At 48.4% G+C, this 14,813-nt stretch overlaps 1 protein-coding gene across 6 annotated transcripts in view; it reads left to right on the top strand.

Moving 5' to 3' along the window:
- The window catches only part of LOC143338796 (rho GTPase-activating protein 44-like), a 69,886-nt gene that overhangs the window by 48,499 nt on the left and 6,574 nt on the right, over nt 1-14,813 (top strand). Inside the window, exons 11-21 of one of the 6 annotated variants that reach the window (XM_076759484.1) lie at nt 343-454; nt 3,807-3,888; nt 4,002-4,082; nt 5,697-5,810; nt 6,342-6,433; nt 6,521-6,701; nt 9,636-9,653; nt 10,716-10,907; nt 11,659-12,186; nt 12,984-13,099; nt 13,643-14,029. In XM_076759484.1, the coding sequence (XP_076615599.1) occupies nt 343-454; nt 3,807-3,888; nt 4,002-4,082; nt 5,697-5,810; nt 6,342-6,433; nt 6,521-6,701; nt 9,636-9,653; nt 10,716-10,907; nt 11,659-12,186; nt 12,984-13,099; nt 13,643-14,029 (1,903 nt within the window). Of the gene's footprint in view, nt 1-342; nt 455-3,806; nt 3,889-4,001; nt 4,083-5,696; nt 5,811-6,341; nt 6,434-6,520; nt 6,702-9,635; nt 9,654-10,715; nt 10,908-11,658; nt 12,187-12,983; nt 13,100-13,642; nt 14,030-14,590; nt 14,644-14,813 lie in introns of all 6 variants that reach the window. The other 5 variants (XM_076759480.1, XM_076759483.1, XM_076759479.1 and 2 more) reach the window with 5 other exon arrangements.

Genomic DNA, 14,813 nt, shown 5'->3' with positions numbered 1-14,813 from the left:
AATGTTCTCCATCAACAAATCTTTATGAGATTCAAACAAAAAGACAAGTTTATCATGGTGAATAACTTCATTTCTGCAGTAATTAGACTGTAATTAGGTGTTTGTTTGGAGAATCTTTTGGGAAAAGATGTGTAGCAGCTGACTTTAATTGTAAGTGTAAATCAATTTATGCATATTTATATACATGAAAGTACTAATAAACACTAGAATATACTGAAATACACAGTTTCTCGCGCCATCGCAGGTCAAACCTTTTCGTTGATACTAATGACATTCAGACAGTTAATGCTAACTAGCGAATGCTAGCATGGGCCTCACTCGTGTCATCGTGGTTTTGCTCAGGGTTTGTTCAGAGTCGCTCCTTCGGCCTCCAAACTGAAGAAGCTGAAGGCGTCTTTGGACTGCGGCGTGCTGGATGTTCAGGAGTACTCTGCAGACCCCCACGCCATCGCAGGTGAGCTATCCACACCGCTGCCGCACACTGGGTCCCACCACGGTCTCGCTCGCCTTCCAGGGGGACATTTAAGAGTTGGCACCGTCTTCACTTCCACTCGGACGGGGACACTGGGAATGAATGAGCGTCACTTAATTAAGCCGCCAACTGATCTGCTGGATGAAATCAATGATATTTTTGATCTTTTTCTGTTTCTCCTGCACATTCCTCAGCTGTCATTTGTGAACTCAGCAGTGATTTTCCTGCTGACGGATCTCTTGAACGTCTTCTGTAACGGCCCCGCCCGAGAGTCAACAGATTACTTTAGACTTTCTGCTCGTCGAGCGGCAGGTTTTTGTCCGTGTTTGCGTCTCAGCTGTGTTTCTGTTTTATTGGAGGTGTTCGATAAACAATCCCAGATATAAGTGGGATTAGTGTCCGACAGCTCTTCATCTTCTGAAGCTGCTGCTTTCTTTCTGTCGCCGGTTTGCCTTTAAATCAGGAGCGTGATGGACCGCAAAAGAAAGAAAAGCTTTCAAGCTTTTATGATGCTGCTATTGATCTTCTTTTCTTTCTGAGGATGCTGCTCGTCCTCACGGCTGCATAATGCCGTCGTCAGATGACAACCTCATATCTCCGACACAACATATTTTCAGGAGCTATGGAAAATATTTATAGCCTGACAGAATTGCATTTTTAAATCTGTCATCTGGGACGTCGCTGAAGAAGCCCTCCGGTGCCTTCGAGTGCCGTCAGTGTAATCAGTGCTCCGCTGTCATGACAGTGAGATTATTTCCTGATTTCTAAACTGATAAAATGTAGTCATCTGGCACGCCACCTGTGTGGTTTACTGTCTTGTTTGTTAGCGTAATTGTTTTTAAGCAGGACACACTAAAAGTCTCTAAAGCTAAAGACTCAGAATGTGGTCTGGCGTTGTAAAGAGGCTCACACAGAAACAGCCATGACTGCTCATTAAGAGCTTTTATCTTTATTTTTTCTTCTTTCTTTTCTATTTTTATCTATTTCTATTCTATTCTATTATTATTCATTTTAATGGAATATTTTGGGACTTATACAGTCTGATCTGCGTCAAACCATTTCTTCTCTCTTTCTGCTCTATTATAACAGGTGTTGTTTGTCTGCTGTCAGGCTGTTGCAGTTGTTTGTTTTAGGTTTGTGTGAATGAAACATTCTCACAAACAGACAAGTTTTAGTTTGGTCAGTCACTCCTGATGAACAGGTGGCATTCATCAGGCTGAAACAGGAGGTTTATGACAAGTTTGACATTCGTTATTTCCTACACAAACATCCAGGTGAGCCACACCCCTGAGTGAACCATGAAGGAGACGGTAACTTGGTTTGCTCGTTTGCAAACGTTTTCTTTTTGTAAATCTGTCCTCTGGCTATCTGAAAGCCTCCTCGGTGCTCCGGGTCAACATAAAACCCACAAGAGCTGAAGACACAATGTTCTTTTATTAGATATCAAATGAAAGCCGGTCAGTCAGCTGTGTTCACTGGAGCGTGTGGAGAAGGAGAGAGATGAGTCGTCCCTCTAATGACGCCATATTACACTGGGTTAGCTGGAAGAGAAAATCTAATTTGTGAGCCTGTCCCACTGGGGGTAGTGGTCCTGATGGGGGGTGGGAGTGTGCAGGGGTTCATCTTCCATCAGCCTCAATGAAAAGCAGCAGGCTTTTTGTTCTAGATGCAGCAAACAGCAGTTCCCTGAATCGAGTGTTTATTTAGCACCACCCACAGACAGCAGGCCTGTACGTACACAGATCCAGACACGCCGACGTGTTCGTGTACACAGACAGACAGACAGAGCGACAGACAGAGCGACAGCAGCCTCCAAGCTGTCGCCCAGTGAGGGATGCCCTGACTGTGCTGTTTGTCATCCGTCCCACGTATCCCCGAGCGCAGCAGACCAGAGAAGAAGAAGACGAGTCGGAGAGAAGCTCAGTCAGCCGTCGCCTTCCTCGTCAGCGCCGGAATATTACGCCTCCGCCCACCAGTTCGGATCAAACGCCGTTTGAAATAGTTTTCTGTTTATTTTTTGAAGAGCTTGTAGTATCGGAGTAGGTGGGCTGCGTGGAGCTGGAGTCTTGTTTCTGAGCGTCATGATACAGGCTGCACAGAAGTGCTAAAGAAAACTGGACTTCAGCTTCAGATTCTCAAAGACGTTTCTCCTCTCATCCCAGAGGCTTCTTCAGCTCTAACTGACTGGTGGGGAGTCCCACTCATGTAGGGTCTTTAGGGTCACATGAGTCATGGTGTGACTGGGTGTTGAGCTGCCAGGAGAGGGATCTCAGGGAGGACCATCGGTCGGACACTCAGATGAGGCTGTGGTTTCCAGTGGTTTAGCCTGAACAGATGCAGAGTAGAGATGAGGCTCGGTCAGAAGGATTAGAGGGGAGGTTAAGGTCAGGACTAGATGATGGTGTCGCCTGTCAGACGGTGCACTGGGTTTATGACATCACAGCCTGATGCCCACTGCAGGGCCTAATGATCTAAGCAGCCCCTGGATGGTAGATGGATGCAGAAGACTCAGTGGGTTACAGTTGGCTTTCTGTAGTAATCTGACTTCTTAAACATCCTGTAAATTAGAGAGCTGGTTTCCAATTCCGGGGATTAGTGAAACCTGGCGCTCCCAGCTGGATCCCCCTGGAGAACACAGGTTTCCTGGACATGATGGGTTTGTAGTTGAGAATACAGAGTAGCCTCTCGAAGTCTAAACAAGTTGGTTTCACTGTCGGGGGAAGCTGCACTCCGGCCTGATAACCTGGGAAACGCTTAAAATGAATAAGTAATGCCTCCAAAACAGAGTCAGGTGCAGGAAATTACACTGTGATCCAGACTTAAATCCTACGTGCATCAGTCCTCTGCAGCGGTTTGTTCTCCCCGCGGTGATGTGAAATTACCTCCACAACAAAAGCCAGAGGCGTTATTGAACACTGTGTATTCCGCTGAATTGATTCTGTGTTGAAGTGCTAAGCAGGCCACAGCTGGAGCCTCCTGCTCATCATCATCGTCCAGCTTTCTCTCCTCTCAGAAATCATCCCCTGCTGTGTCCCCCTGTCTCACTCATGCTGTATATTAATAGACCACCTGCTGGTCGTCATATAGACGCTGGAGCGCCACAGCCGCAGGAAACGCATTGAACAGGCAACTGATTTCCCAGGACAGCACCTCGGCTGTAGAATACTATGGAATTGAGCATTTATAGTGTGTAAAGAATATTGTTTCAGAGCCGTGGTCAGGACCAACGTGTCTGCTCTGAGGGGGTGGCAGCTAAACAAGGGGGATGCATGTCATCCTCGTATGTTCACCTCATGCATTCAGCACATGCTCTGTGTTGTTTTGTCCTCTCCAGGTGCTCTGAAGTCGTACCTGCGGGAGCTCCCTGAGCCGTTAATGACATATGAACTCTACAACGACTGGATCCAGGCCTCCAAGTCCGTATCCTCTCAGTGTCACGTTGTTGTTCCATCAGTCTTTCTTCTCAACTTAATCTCGAACTTTTCAACCTTCCTCTTCTTTCATGTATTCCTTCTCTGTCGTCCGGCAGCATTCAAGATCAAGACAAGAGACTGCAGGCTCTCCACAGCGCCTGTGAGAAACTGCCCCCCGCCAACAACAACAACTTCAAGTGAGTCACAGTTTCCATGTTGCGCTCCTTGTGGTCCTCGGCTGGATCCTGTTTACTCATATGTGGCGTAATTTTTCCAGGCCACCACGGAGTCAGCCGGTTAAAGCCATCGCTCAGACCTCAGATAGATGTCTAAATTCATGCCTTACACAAAGCTGTCTGGTTCTTCTCTAATTTGCTGTGAATTCTGGGTCTTTTTTTTAATTAAAAAACATGGCTGACTGAGTAACCGCTTTCAAACTGCTTGGCTTAGTTCACTCCAGCAGAAAATACTTTCCTCCTGGAGAAATCCAATACGTACACGGACATTTTGCTGGAAAAGACTGCGACAAGACGGAAAACATCCAACATTAAATCTCATGTTAATGTGGCAGAATTCATATATATACATTCATATATACTTTAACGAGTCTGGATTTTTAACTGATTATTGTTTTATTTAACTTTTATTTTATTTGGAAAACTGATTAAAAATTAAGGTTCGTGTCAAACCATCAACAGTCAACTGGGCGTACGCAGAGCGCCGCCCTGTTCTCCCTCTTCCTCCCCTCCTGCCTCCTCCTCACTCTTCACTGAAACCTTTCATCTTCAAATCATCTCTGCACTGAAGGAAAGTCACTCGGAGCCTCGGCGAGGCCTCTAATCGACACCTGCCGGAGGAAAAAAACCCGCTGACCTCGGTGTGAAACGGTGCCGAGGAGGAGGCTTCACGGCTGAGGTGCAGCTCTGTTTGCTGCTGGATTAAGACGAGTCGTGGGCTTGTCTGGTGATCAAAAGAGAAAAAGAGGAGGTGCACGAGGAAGAGGGGGAGAGAGCGGGACGGGAGGGAAATTGAAGGGGCGAGATACTGCAGCTCTTGTCAGCGTCATCATCAAATCGCACAAATAAGGCGTATTTTTAGACGGCCGTCCTCTGAGGAGACCTGTCAGACCCGTCCAGATGATCGCTGCTCGCTGGAATGAGCTGCCTGATGTTCATTCAGCTGTACTTCAGCTCAGGATGAGTCATTCAGCTCAGCTGCTCGCACAGAGCCTCAGAAACACACTAGCCCATTTGTGGAGCTCAGAAAACCCCCGAGGGCTCTGAAAAAGTGACAATAGTTTGCTGTAATAATGAGCCTCAGTTCACTTCTTCTCACCACGGCCGTGACGCTGCGTACAGGAGGCTGTACGTCTGCTGAGGGACATGGAGCTCATTTAAAGCTGAAGAGGTCAGGGTGGGGCTCCTGACCTGGAGTGATGAGTACAGCTCAGTACTGTCCTGTTATTTCCCACATTTCTCACTTTACGTGTCTCGTTTTACTTGTCCAACCTACATGACAACAAAAGGATCTGCAGGAATGTGGCTTTACATTCGTCCCAGAATCGACAGACAGCTGAAAGGTTTCTGTTTAACTAAGCAGCATCTCTGCTAAATTCAGGATATTTCCAGCCCACATCCCAGAAGCCCCTTTTCTGAAGCAGGAACGGGAGCTTTAAAGCACCTCGGTAGTGTAGCCCAAAATCAGACATCAGCTTCAAATAACTTAACGTGTCAGTGTCCGTCTCTCGCCGTGGCTCTCACCTGAAGTCGTGTTTTCACTGGCTGACCTCTTTCCTGTATCTGTGTTAACAGGTATTTGATCAAATTCCTCTCCAAACTGACCGAATACCAGGACGTGAACAAGATGACGCCCGGAAACATCGCGATTGTCCTCGGACCGAACCTGCTGTGGATGCACAACGAAGGGTACGACAGCAGAGACGCACAAGTTCATTGACTGTCTGCTGCTCCAAATAGTCCCCAACAAATGCACCATTTACTCCTGTTCGAGTCACAAAAATGTGGAAAGTCATCTGTTGTTCGTGCAGTAACTGTAGCCGACAGTCAGACTCTGTACTCGTTCTCTCTGTGGAGAATTCAAAGTGCTAATATTCATGAGCTCAGAGCTCAGAGCGCTTTAAGTGCTAACAGCCAAATGGCCAATAAGCACGAGGCTCCAGGAGACGTACATTCATGATGATGATGACTAAGCAGTGTGGAAGGGGTGAAGGACAGCTCCCTCATATCTCTGTGTGAATCTTAAAAACTCTTTATCCCTCTCTAACTTTTAATGAGTGTTTTAATAGCCAACATTTCTGGAATGGTTTCCTCCTTTTAATGCTTCTCTAATATCATGAAACTTTGTTAATCGCTGCCTGAGCAGAAAGTCTTCCCATCCAGACGTTTCCTCGACGTCCCACCGTAAAAACGTCTCCGTCTCCTGTCTGTCCGCTGCAGGAACATCACGGAGATGATGACCACGGTGTCCCTGCAGATCGTCGGCATCATCGAACCCATCATCCAGCACGCCGACTGGTTCTTCCCCGGAGGTGAGGAGGGAGGAAACGAGTCTCATGTCTGTTTCCAGCGCCGAGGATCGACTTTAAATCTGACTTGTTTCTTTTCTGCTGTCTCAGAAATCGAGTTCAACGTCACGGGGAACTACGGCAGCCCCGTCCACACCAACCACAACGCCAACTACAGCTCGATGCCGTCTCCGGACATGGATCAGATCGACCGGAGGCAGAACGACCAGAGCCGACGGCCGCTCAGCGTCGCCACAGACAACATGATGCTGGAGTTCTATAAGAAGGACGGGTACGACCCCTCCGTCTGGAGACACTTACAGACACATTCAGCTGCAGGGGATTACGCCCAAATTCTGAAGATCAGGGAAGATGTGTGAAGTTAGAAAAGGGCAGATGATGGCGCTCAGTCACAGATACTGTAGGTGTGCAGGTGGAGGACTTCCAGAAAGGTGCAGATTATTCCATGGAACCAGAGCACTAACAACAAAAGCTGCATCTCCTTGATCGGTTTTCAGACTCCTGAAGCGTTTTGGGAAATATGACGAGAATGAAATGAGAAGACTGAGTCCACTCTCATGTCTTTGTGTTCAGGACGGAGCTAAATTCAGCAGGAGACACAGAAATGGAAAAACTACAAGTTTGTAGTTTCTTACTCCAGAAAAGCTTTATGCTAAGCTAGGCTAATCGCACCCTGGTTCTAGCTCCATACAGAAGGTGCAGACATGAGAGTGGTACCAGTCTTCTCATCGAACTCTTAGCAAGAGAACGAACAAGCATATTTCCCAAAATTGTCACTGAAGTGTGAAGTTGAATATTCAATGATGCGTTCGTTGCTGACTTACTGTAAACAGCAAAGCAAGTTTTTCTTGTTTGCAAGTAGCGCAACAGAAGGACAAAGAGTCCGCAGCCGTGCTAGCTGCATTGAGCTAAATGCTAACACCAGCACGCGGCTCATAACTACAACGCTAACATGCTAATGTTTAGGAGCTCAGCATGCTCAGCTAAGCATTGGACAAATTAAAAATACGAGCTGATGACGCAGCTTAATGAAAAGTTAAGGCATCACCGAACAGAGAGATGCAGTAATTAAACTGTGCCCCCTCAAAGTGCTGCATCCTTTAACATCAGTACGCTTGTAAAACGCCGGCTAAACAAACCAGAGCTGTGGGGTAAAACTGGTCTTTTAGAGTCCGCTGCTCCAAATCCTCCCCGTCGTGTCGCTCTGTCTCTGAACCCATCAGCAGTCTCCTCCACCTCTGCCGTGTCCTCACGGCCTCATTCCCCGTGCATCCTAAGTGACAGCTGAGCTGACGAGTGAGCTTTACGTTTTTTTTCCACTCGGAGGCACGAAAAGTTTCTGCGTGACTGCCGGCTGACAGGGTCGCACATGTGGAGTGAGAGCAGGAGGATTCTCCACCGATTACACGAGTTTCATGTGAGACGTGACCTCAGCGGAAAGCTCGCTTTCACTACGAGGTGGATGGACAGAATACTGTATCACTCTTTATCTGCAGCAGCGGCCCCGAGCTTTTTAAGCAGCCGAGTGAGAAAGTGAGAAAAGAGAGAGAGAGAGAGATGACATTTAGTCTGTGAAATGAGGAATCTGACAATCCTCAAGCTTTTGGAGGATTAGCTGAAAACCAGTGGCTTTCTTTCTCTGTGTCTCTTTCTTTAATGCTTTAATACACCCTTGGTCTTATCAGGCCCTGCGGGGAGTCTGAGCTCTGCAGCCCGGGGACCACAAGTAGCCCAGCTAATTAAACCAGGGCCGAGTGTGTGTGTGTGTGTGTGTGTGTGTGTGTGTGTGTGTGTGTGTGTGTGTGTGTGTGTGTGTGTGTGTCGAGTCTGATCAATAGAGCTCAGCTTTCAACAGGAGCACAGAAACACTCCTCAGGACAAAACAAGCACAAAGAGGCTGCCGCCGCTTTTAAAGGGAGGCCGTCTCACTTTTTAACTACAAAAGATTTCAGATTTAGCTCTGACACAGTTGTAAAGTTGCATTTTAAATATTAATTAGCGCACACGCCTGTCAAACGTTGATTCATGTTGAGACACCAACATTTGCTGCCCTCCCGTCATGTGAGGAATAAAAACATTACGTCAAATCATAATCTCCCATCCTGCTCTGTCCCCAGCAGGACCAGCTGAAGGACACGCTGCACTTACCCTCTACATTAGTCTGAGCAGTGAGCATAATTCATAGGTAGACTGGACATACAAGGTTACATACAAGGTAGAAAAAACTGCAGAGTGTGGTACTTTATTTTTTAGATATCGTATAAGAGCCGTGGCTGGACGTCGTCTGTGGTGCTCTAACAAATTGGGTGATAAAATATAATTAGAGGTATCAAGAAAGTTAGCCGTTAAAGGACGTTGAAAATAAGAAGCACTAAGTGGCCAAAAGTATACGGACACCTGAACAAAGTCTATGGATGCATCCATGTGTGATCTCATTTCATGGAAATCCACTAATACGCTGTACAGCAAATATGAAGCGACCACAGGCAGCCGGTTAGCTTAGCATAGCATAAAGACCAGCCTACTTCTTGGCCGAGAGCAGAGACTTCCTGGAGTCTTTTTGTTGTCTACATGAGATATTACATGTAAATTGGTGAGCCAGATTTTGTTTCCAGTCTTTATGCTAAGCTAAGCTAACTAGCCGTTGCTTCATATTTACTGGACGGATATAAGAGTGGTATTAATCTCTAACTAGCCCTGTGTCCTGTAGCGATAACATTTTCATGAAGAAAAACAAAGTCCCCAAAGTACATAAAGGACTGACGGGTGTCCACAAACATTTGGCCAACACGATGCATGAACGTACTCTAACCGTGACCATTGCAAACGAACCACTCTGCAGTATTTCAGGGGATTTTCTTGTATCCATCAGGAAAGGTTTGACCTAATCGAGGTTAAATGGAACAATAATTTCCTCTCTGGGTTTTGTGGTGGTTGAAGCTCCTCGGGGGGGCGGAGGGGGGGCACACTTCACTCCTCAAATCGCTCTCCTCATTACTCTCAGCATGACTCTCGTCCCTCGCAGCCTCCTGCCAGGCCGGCCCCTCCGTTTGCTCCTCCATCTTGGCTGCTGTCTGTAAAGTTGATCCTGCCAAAGTTCCTGGTCTGCTTTGATAACGATGCTGTTAATGAGCGCGGGGACACTGTGTCCTCCACGATCTCTGCTCCTGTCCTCACTGTGCTTGTCTCTGTTTTAACTATGCAGCATTAGGAAGATACAAAGGTACAGTATAGATCCTTCTCGTGCAGTCATCCTCTCATCGGTCTGTCCGTCATCTGTTCGTCTCAGCTGCCTGTTGACAGGAAGCGTCTGTCATGTGTGTGTGTGTGTTGGACTCCTATAGTTCAATGTCTCCAACAGAGTGAGGTGACAAATGGGTGACATGGACAAAGCCGGCCTTTCTTTCTATGTTTGCATAAGTAGAATCTGCAGTTTCTGGCACTGGATAAACCTGTTCAGCCTCTTGTTGTTTAGTGTTAGCCAACTACCAGTGAGTTCCTTCACTTCCCATCATAATAAACTTAAGATTAAAATAATAATAAATTTTGATGTTTTGGGAAATAGTCTTATTGCCTTTCTGCTAGTGTCACCACCTGCTAATGTCTGTGCTAGCTTAGCTTAGCATAAAGACTGGACGCAGGGAAACAGACACAGCAGTTGGCTTCTTACTGTTGGTAACCAGGAAATAGTCAGATCCTATTAAACCACAGTTGGCCATTTTTAAACATTAGTTTTTGTACAGATTAGTGAGCTTTAGAGGTGCTGGCAGGCACACTTTGGACAGAGTCAGGCTAGCTGTTTCCCTCTGTTTCCAGTCTTTATGCTAAGCTAATGCCTAGCTTCATTTTGAATGGACAGACATGAGAGGTTTCAATCTTCTCATCTCACTCTTGATGAAAGTGGATGAGGCTGTCTCCCAAAATGTTGAACTCCCTTTTTTCAGGGACCGTACCTTTCATCTTATTCCTGTTCATTTCATCCAAACTGCTCAGTTATCAAACATGGAACATCTCACCTCACTCACACGTCATCACCTGCAGGACAGTGTGTCATGAACAGGACTTGAAGTCAGACACTGTACAGATGAAATGTTGCTGCATGCTACAGATCAAAGTACAGCCATACAAGGCTGTGTGACCCTGGACGCTGATCCAGGGTCAGGCCTCAGTCCAGCTTATCCCCCCGACGACCTGTGCAGGTGTGGAAACGTGACCCCCCCCCACCCCGAGCCTCACACACGCCCTCCCTTGATTTGATTGGCTGTGCATCTCTGTCCCACTGCAGCATGGGTGTCAGGGTGATGGACACTTCTTGGGTGTCGCGCAGGGGCTCGTCTTCTTCGCGTAAAAGCTCTTCCACGCCGCCGAGCGTGCATCCCCCCACCCCGCCCACTGACGCTCTCATCCCTGAGCAGCCTGGGGAATTCTCTGCCTCCCCCTCCCCCACCCCTCCTCCCACTAGCAGCGACCGAGCCAGGTAAGGCTGTCGTGCCCCCCGTCCTCCTGTCTCACACCTTCCTCCCAAACACCCCCACCTGCTGCTGCTCCCCCTCCCGCCGCGTGTGCCGCTGCGTCCTGCAGCTGACACCAGAACAGTCCGCTCTTACCCACGTTTTCTTGTCTGTCGCTGCCCCCCCCCCCCTTGAAATGCTCATCCCCTCGCCTCGTCGGCTCTGTGTGACCCCTGGTGTCTCGCCTCTGATGAATCAAACTGTGCTGTTTTCTCTTTACGTCTTCTCATCCTTGAGTTTGAACCATGTGTGGAGTCAGAGCTCATCGTCTGTCTGTCTGTTTCTTCAGGGTGTTTTTTTTACGTAACGTGTGGACAGAGTTCAGTAGCGATGGTTCATTGCTGCATGTGCATGAATTGTACGTCTGCTTTGTTTCTGCCATCAGTCCGAGCATCATTAACAGCATAAGCGTCCATTGTCGCAAGGCCCTGCAATGGATGAGGTGACTGACTTTTCTGTTTTACTTTGTGAGGATTTTCACGAGCACCTCCTCTTTATTTCCTCCGTGCTGTTCCCCCCGGAGCCCTGACTCCCTCCTGACACAATAATTCACATTCTCCTGATTTCCTTCCTCACGATGGACCGAACCTAAACGTACAAACCAGCACCCCCCGCCTCCCTTCACCTCCACAGACTAATGAATTCCTCCCCTTTAACTTTCAGCCTCTGGTGACCGGCTCAGTTCCCCGTGAGACATTGATATGTTTATCATTGCAGCTCGGATGATGCATCCTCCAATTGGTCGGACTCCTGTTACGCCTACCCCTCCCCGGAGGAGGAGCGGCTGCCTCCCCCTTACCCTTCTTCCTCATCTTCCTCCTCCTCCTCTTGCTCCTCCTTCTCGCTCCCTCACCACCATTTCTACACCCGAGCACCTCCGGGTATGCGTCCCGTCGCTCCCAGTCCCGAATCCGTGCCTCCCGGCCCGTCCCCTCCCCCCCGCCGCTCTGGCTACAGCCCACCCCCGCTCCCCCACTCCCTCTGCCCGTCCCCTCAGCAGCTTGACGTCAACTCCAACCCCAAACCCAGCTCCCTGCACCTGCCCAAACAGGCCTCCCCGTCCGACGCTTCGCATGCGGCCCTGCCCGAAACCAACGGCTCCACCCTTTACATCAAACCCCCGCTCGTTCTTACTCGTCACGATCTGTTCCTGGGCTCCCCCAAACCCCCCAACACCCCCCTATCTGCTCCCCCTCCATGGGCAGCCTGTGCCTGTAGCCGGGAGAGAGGAGCCAAGCTGACTAGGTAAATACAGAACCCTGCTTAACTCGTACTTCAACACAGCTCACACACAAACGAGGGGAGGCCCCGCGGGTCGTGCATCCGTCAGTCATGGAAATCAATGCTCTTTAGGAATGCCATTATTAGATCCATCTTTAATTTAATAGCCACGAATCCAATCCCTAACTTTCCATGTTGCCAGGATATTCAGGAGCCGGTTGCCAGGCAACAAAGGAAATTCAAAGCTTTCAGTGCATATCATTATAAAAGTGGGCGTTAATGAGTCATACCAGTGGGCCCAGTCAGCCCAGAGTGGTAGACTGCAAATCAGACCTTGAAAAGGACACGGTGATGTACGCTGAAGCGCCTTGAACATCGTTATGGTTGACATTGGAAGGATGCCCACAGATGCTCGTGTGCATTGCTCCACCCGGACTTTAAATCCGAGCAGCTTCAGTCATCCATTCATGCCTCATCTGCTGAGTGAGAGCGGGCTGACAGTCAGTCAGAGCATAAACTGGTTACGGTGTGACCTTCAGGCCCTCCTCCCATTGGCATTCTGGCTGCGCTGCGCTGTAAAAGTAAGGAAAATCCATTAAGCCATTAGGGTTTATTTGGGATTTTTGAACTGCTTCTGCTGCACTGCAGTATAGACGACATGTCTGTCTGCCACAGTGGTCACTCAGGCAGTCTGACATTGAACTATGGGTGATCTCATATTTCTTTAATATGCTAAGAGATTTACAGGGTTGCCATATCATTAAAGAGCAGTGAGATGCACGGCTGGCTTGTAACTCCTGGGTCCCTCGCTCTCTCCTCAGTACCCTGAAGAACAAGGAGCTGTCTCCTGTGATCGGACAGAAGGGAATCCAGGGAACAGTGACCTCTAGTGGACAGTCGCAGCACTCTGAGCACAGCCCGCACACCCTGAGGAGAGGTAACCCTGCTGTGTGGCCTCAGCCACTGGGGAATGAGACAGTTATAAGATGCACTTCTCGTGTCAGATGAGTCAGTAAAATGTGTTTTACTTCATCGTTTCCCTTCATGTAGTGCTGCACAAAAGAGAAAAACGAATCTTCACACAGTGAGTCAGGTCAGATGCTTCAATATCAGACAAAACACTTCATATCTGACATGAGGGCAAAAAGGAGTTCAACGTAACATCTTGTCATTTGTAACTCTGCTTGTCAGGCTGCAGAATTTGCTTCTGCTTTGATTTTTATCTTTTTTTTAACCTGAACAAACCTAACTGAAGCACCGCACAGTCACCCTTTAATTAAACCACACAGACTGTCGCTCGTCTCACAGATCCGCCTTAAAGCCCATCGTGCCTGCAGCCTGTAGAGACCACTCCTCTGACTTTAAGTCATCATCTTCCAGCTGTTCTCCTGCAGTGACGCGGCTCCGTCTGAACATCAGGAGCTAAATATCATCGGTTTGTAATATTTCTATAACGTTTTTCTCACTGGTCTCTCTGCAGCAAAGAAGCTGGCCCCGATCCCACCTAAGGGCCCGTACTGCCAGACAGGGGCCATGTCCGACCAGTCGACAGGTCAGCCGTCTCCGGTCAGCCTGTCGCCCACTCCCCCAAGCACCCCCTCCCCGTACGGCTTCAGCTACCCGCAGGGATACGCCACCATCGGCTCCCCGGGACAGATCGCCCAGATGGCCAACACCCCGTCCCTCTCCTCTCCGCCCTCGCTGGCCGGGACCCTCACCAAGGCCAGGCCGACCCCCAAGCCCCCCCGGCAGAGGCCCAACTTACCTCCTCCTCAGCCCCCCACCACGCCCGGCACCAGTCCCCAGTCTCTGGAGCATTCCACGGGTCTCCTGGATGGTTTGTCTCCAGGGGAAAGCATGTCCACAGGTGAGGTGTACGAAACAACACATCACCTGCGTACACCTGTACGCCACACAGGACCATTCGATTCAAGCATAGATTATATTTCATTTATTCACAGAAAGTACTTTTTACTGGACTCCGTTTATCTGAGCCCAGTTGTTACTGGTTACTTTGAAGAATGATTTTGTATTTTACATAAATAAGACGGCATCAGTCAACAAATGAAACGTGTTCTTATGATTCAAGCTTGTTTACTTGAAGAAAACATCCACAGTCAGCGAAGGATAAAGATAATGATTAATCTCTGCTCGGCAGACAAATTTTATATTTTAATTAGAAGGATGAGACTGGTGATATTCTATATTTTTCATTCTTCAGCACATTGCATGAAAAGACCCAAACCAACAATTGACACTGTTGGTTTTGGTCTTTTCGTGGGATTTGTTTGTCGTAGAGTGACACCACACTCATCCTTTAGGCTTGTGTCATTCAGATCAAATCAGTTTTTTCACTCTTTTTATCTCCATCAGCGTCTCCAGCAGGTTCTGATCATGTCTTGACCTGCTCTCATTGTCTCACTTCCAGCGGTATGAGCCGAGAGGTTCAGTGTGATTCTATGTGTGAGAGGGACTTTTAGGGTAAGCAGGAGCTCCTGTGCTAAAGCCTCACCCCCCCACCCCTCCCAACCCTCTGCCATCCTGGCCGAACACGGAGCCAGCTCACAGTAGGGTGAAGCTGCCGGTAGACGGTCCTATTCTCTGCTCTGCGGCAGCCTCACTCTCTCCTCATGGACCTCCTCATGACTCCT

Source organism: Chaetodon auriga, chromosome 20 (assembly GCF_051107435.1).
Source record: "Chaetodon auriga isolate fChaAug3 chromosome 20, fChaAug3.hap1, whole genome shotgun sequence".
In the NCBI taxonomy this organism is placed as follows: domain Eukaryota; kingdom Metazoa; phylum Chordata; class Actinopteri; order Chaetodontiformes; family Chaetodontidae; genus Chaetodon; species Chaetodon auriga.
The sequence above is the reverse complement of the archived record's forward strand: the minus strand, read 5'-3'. Positions and strand labels throughout refer to the sequence as shown.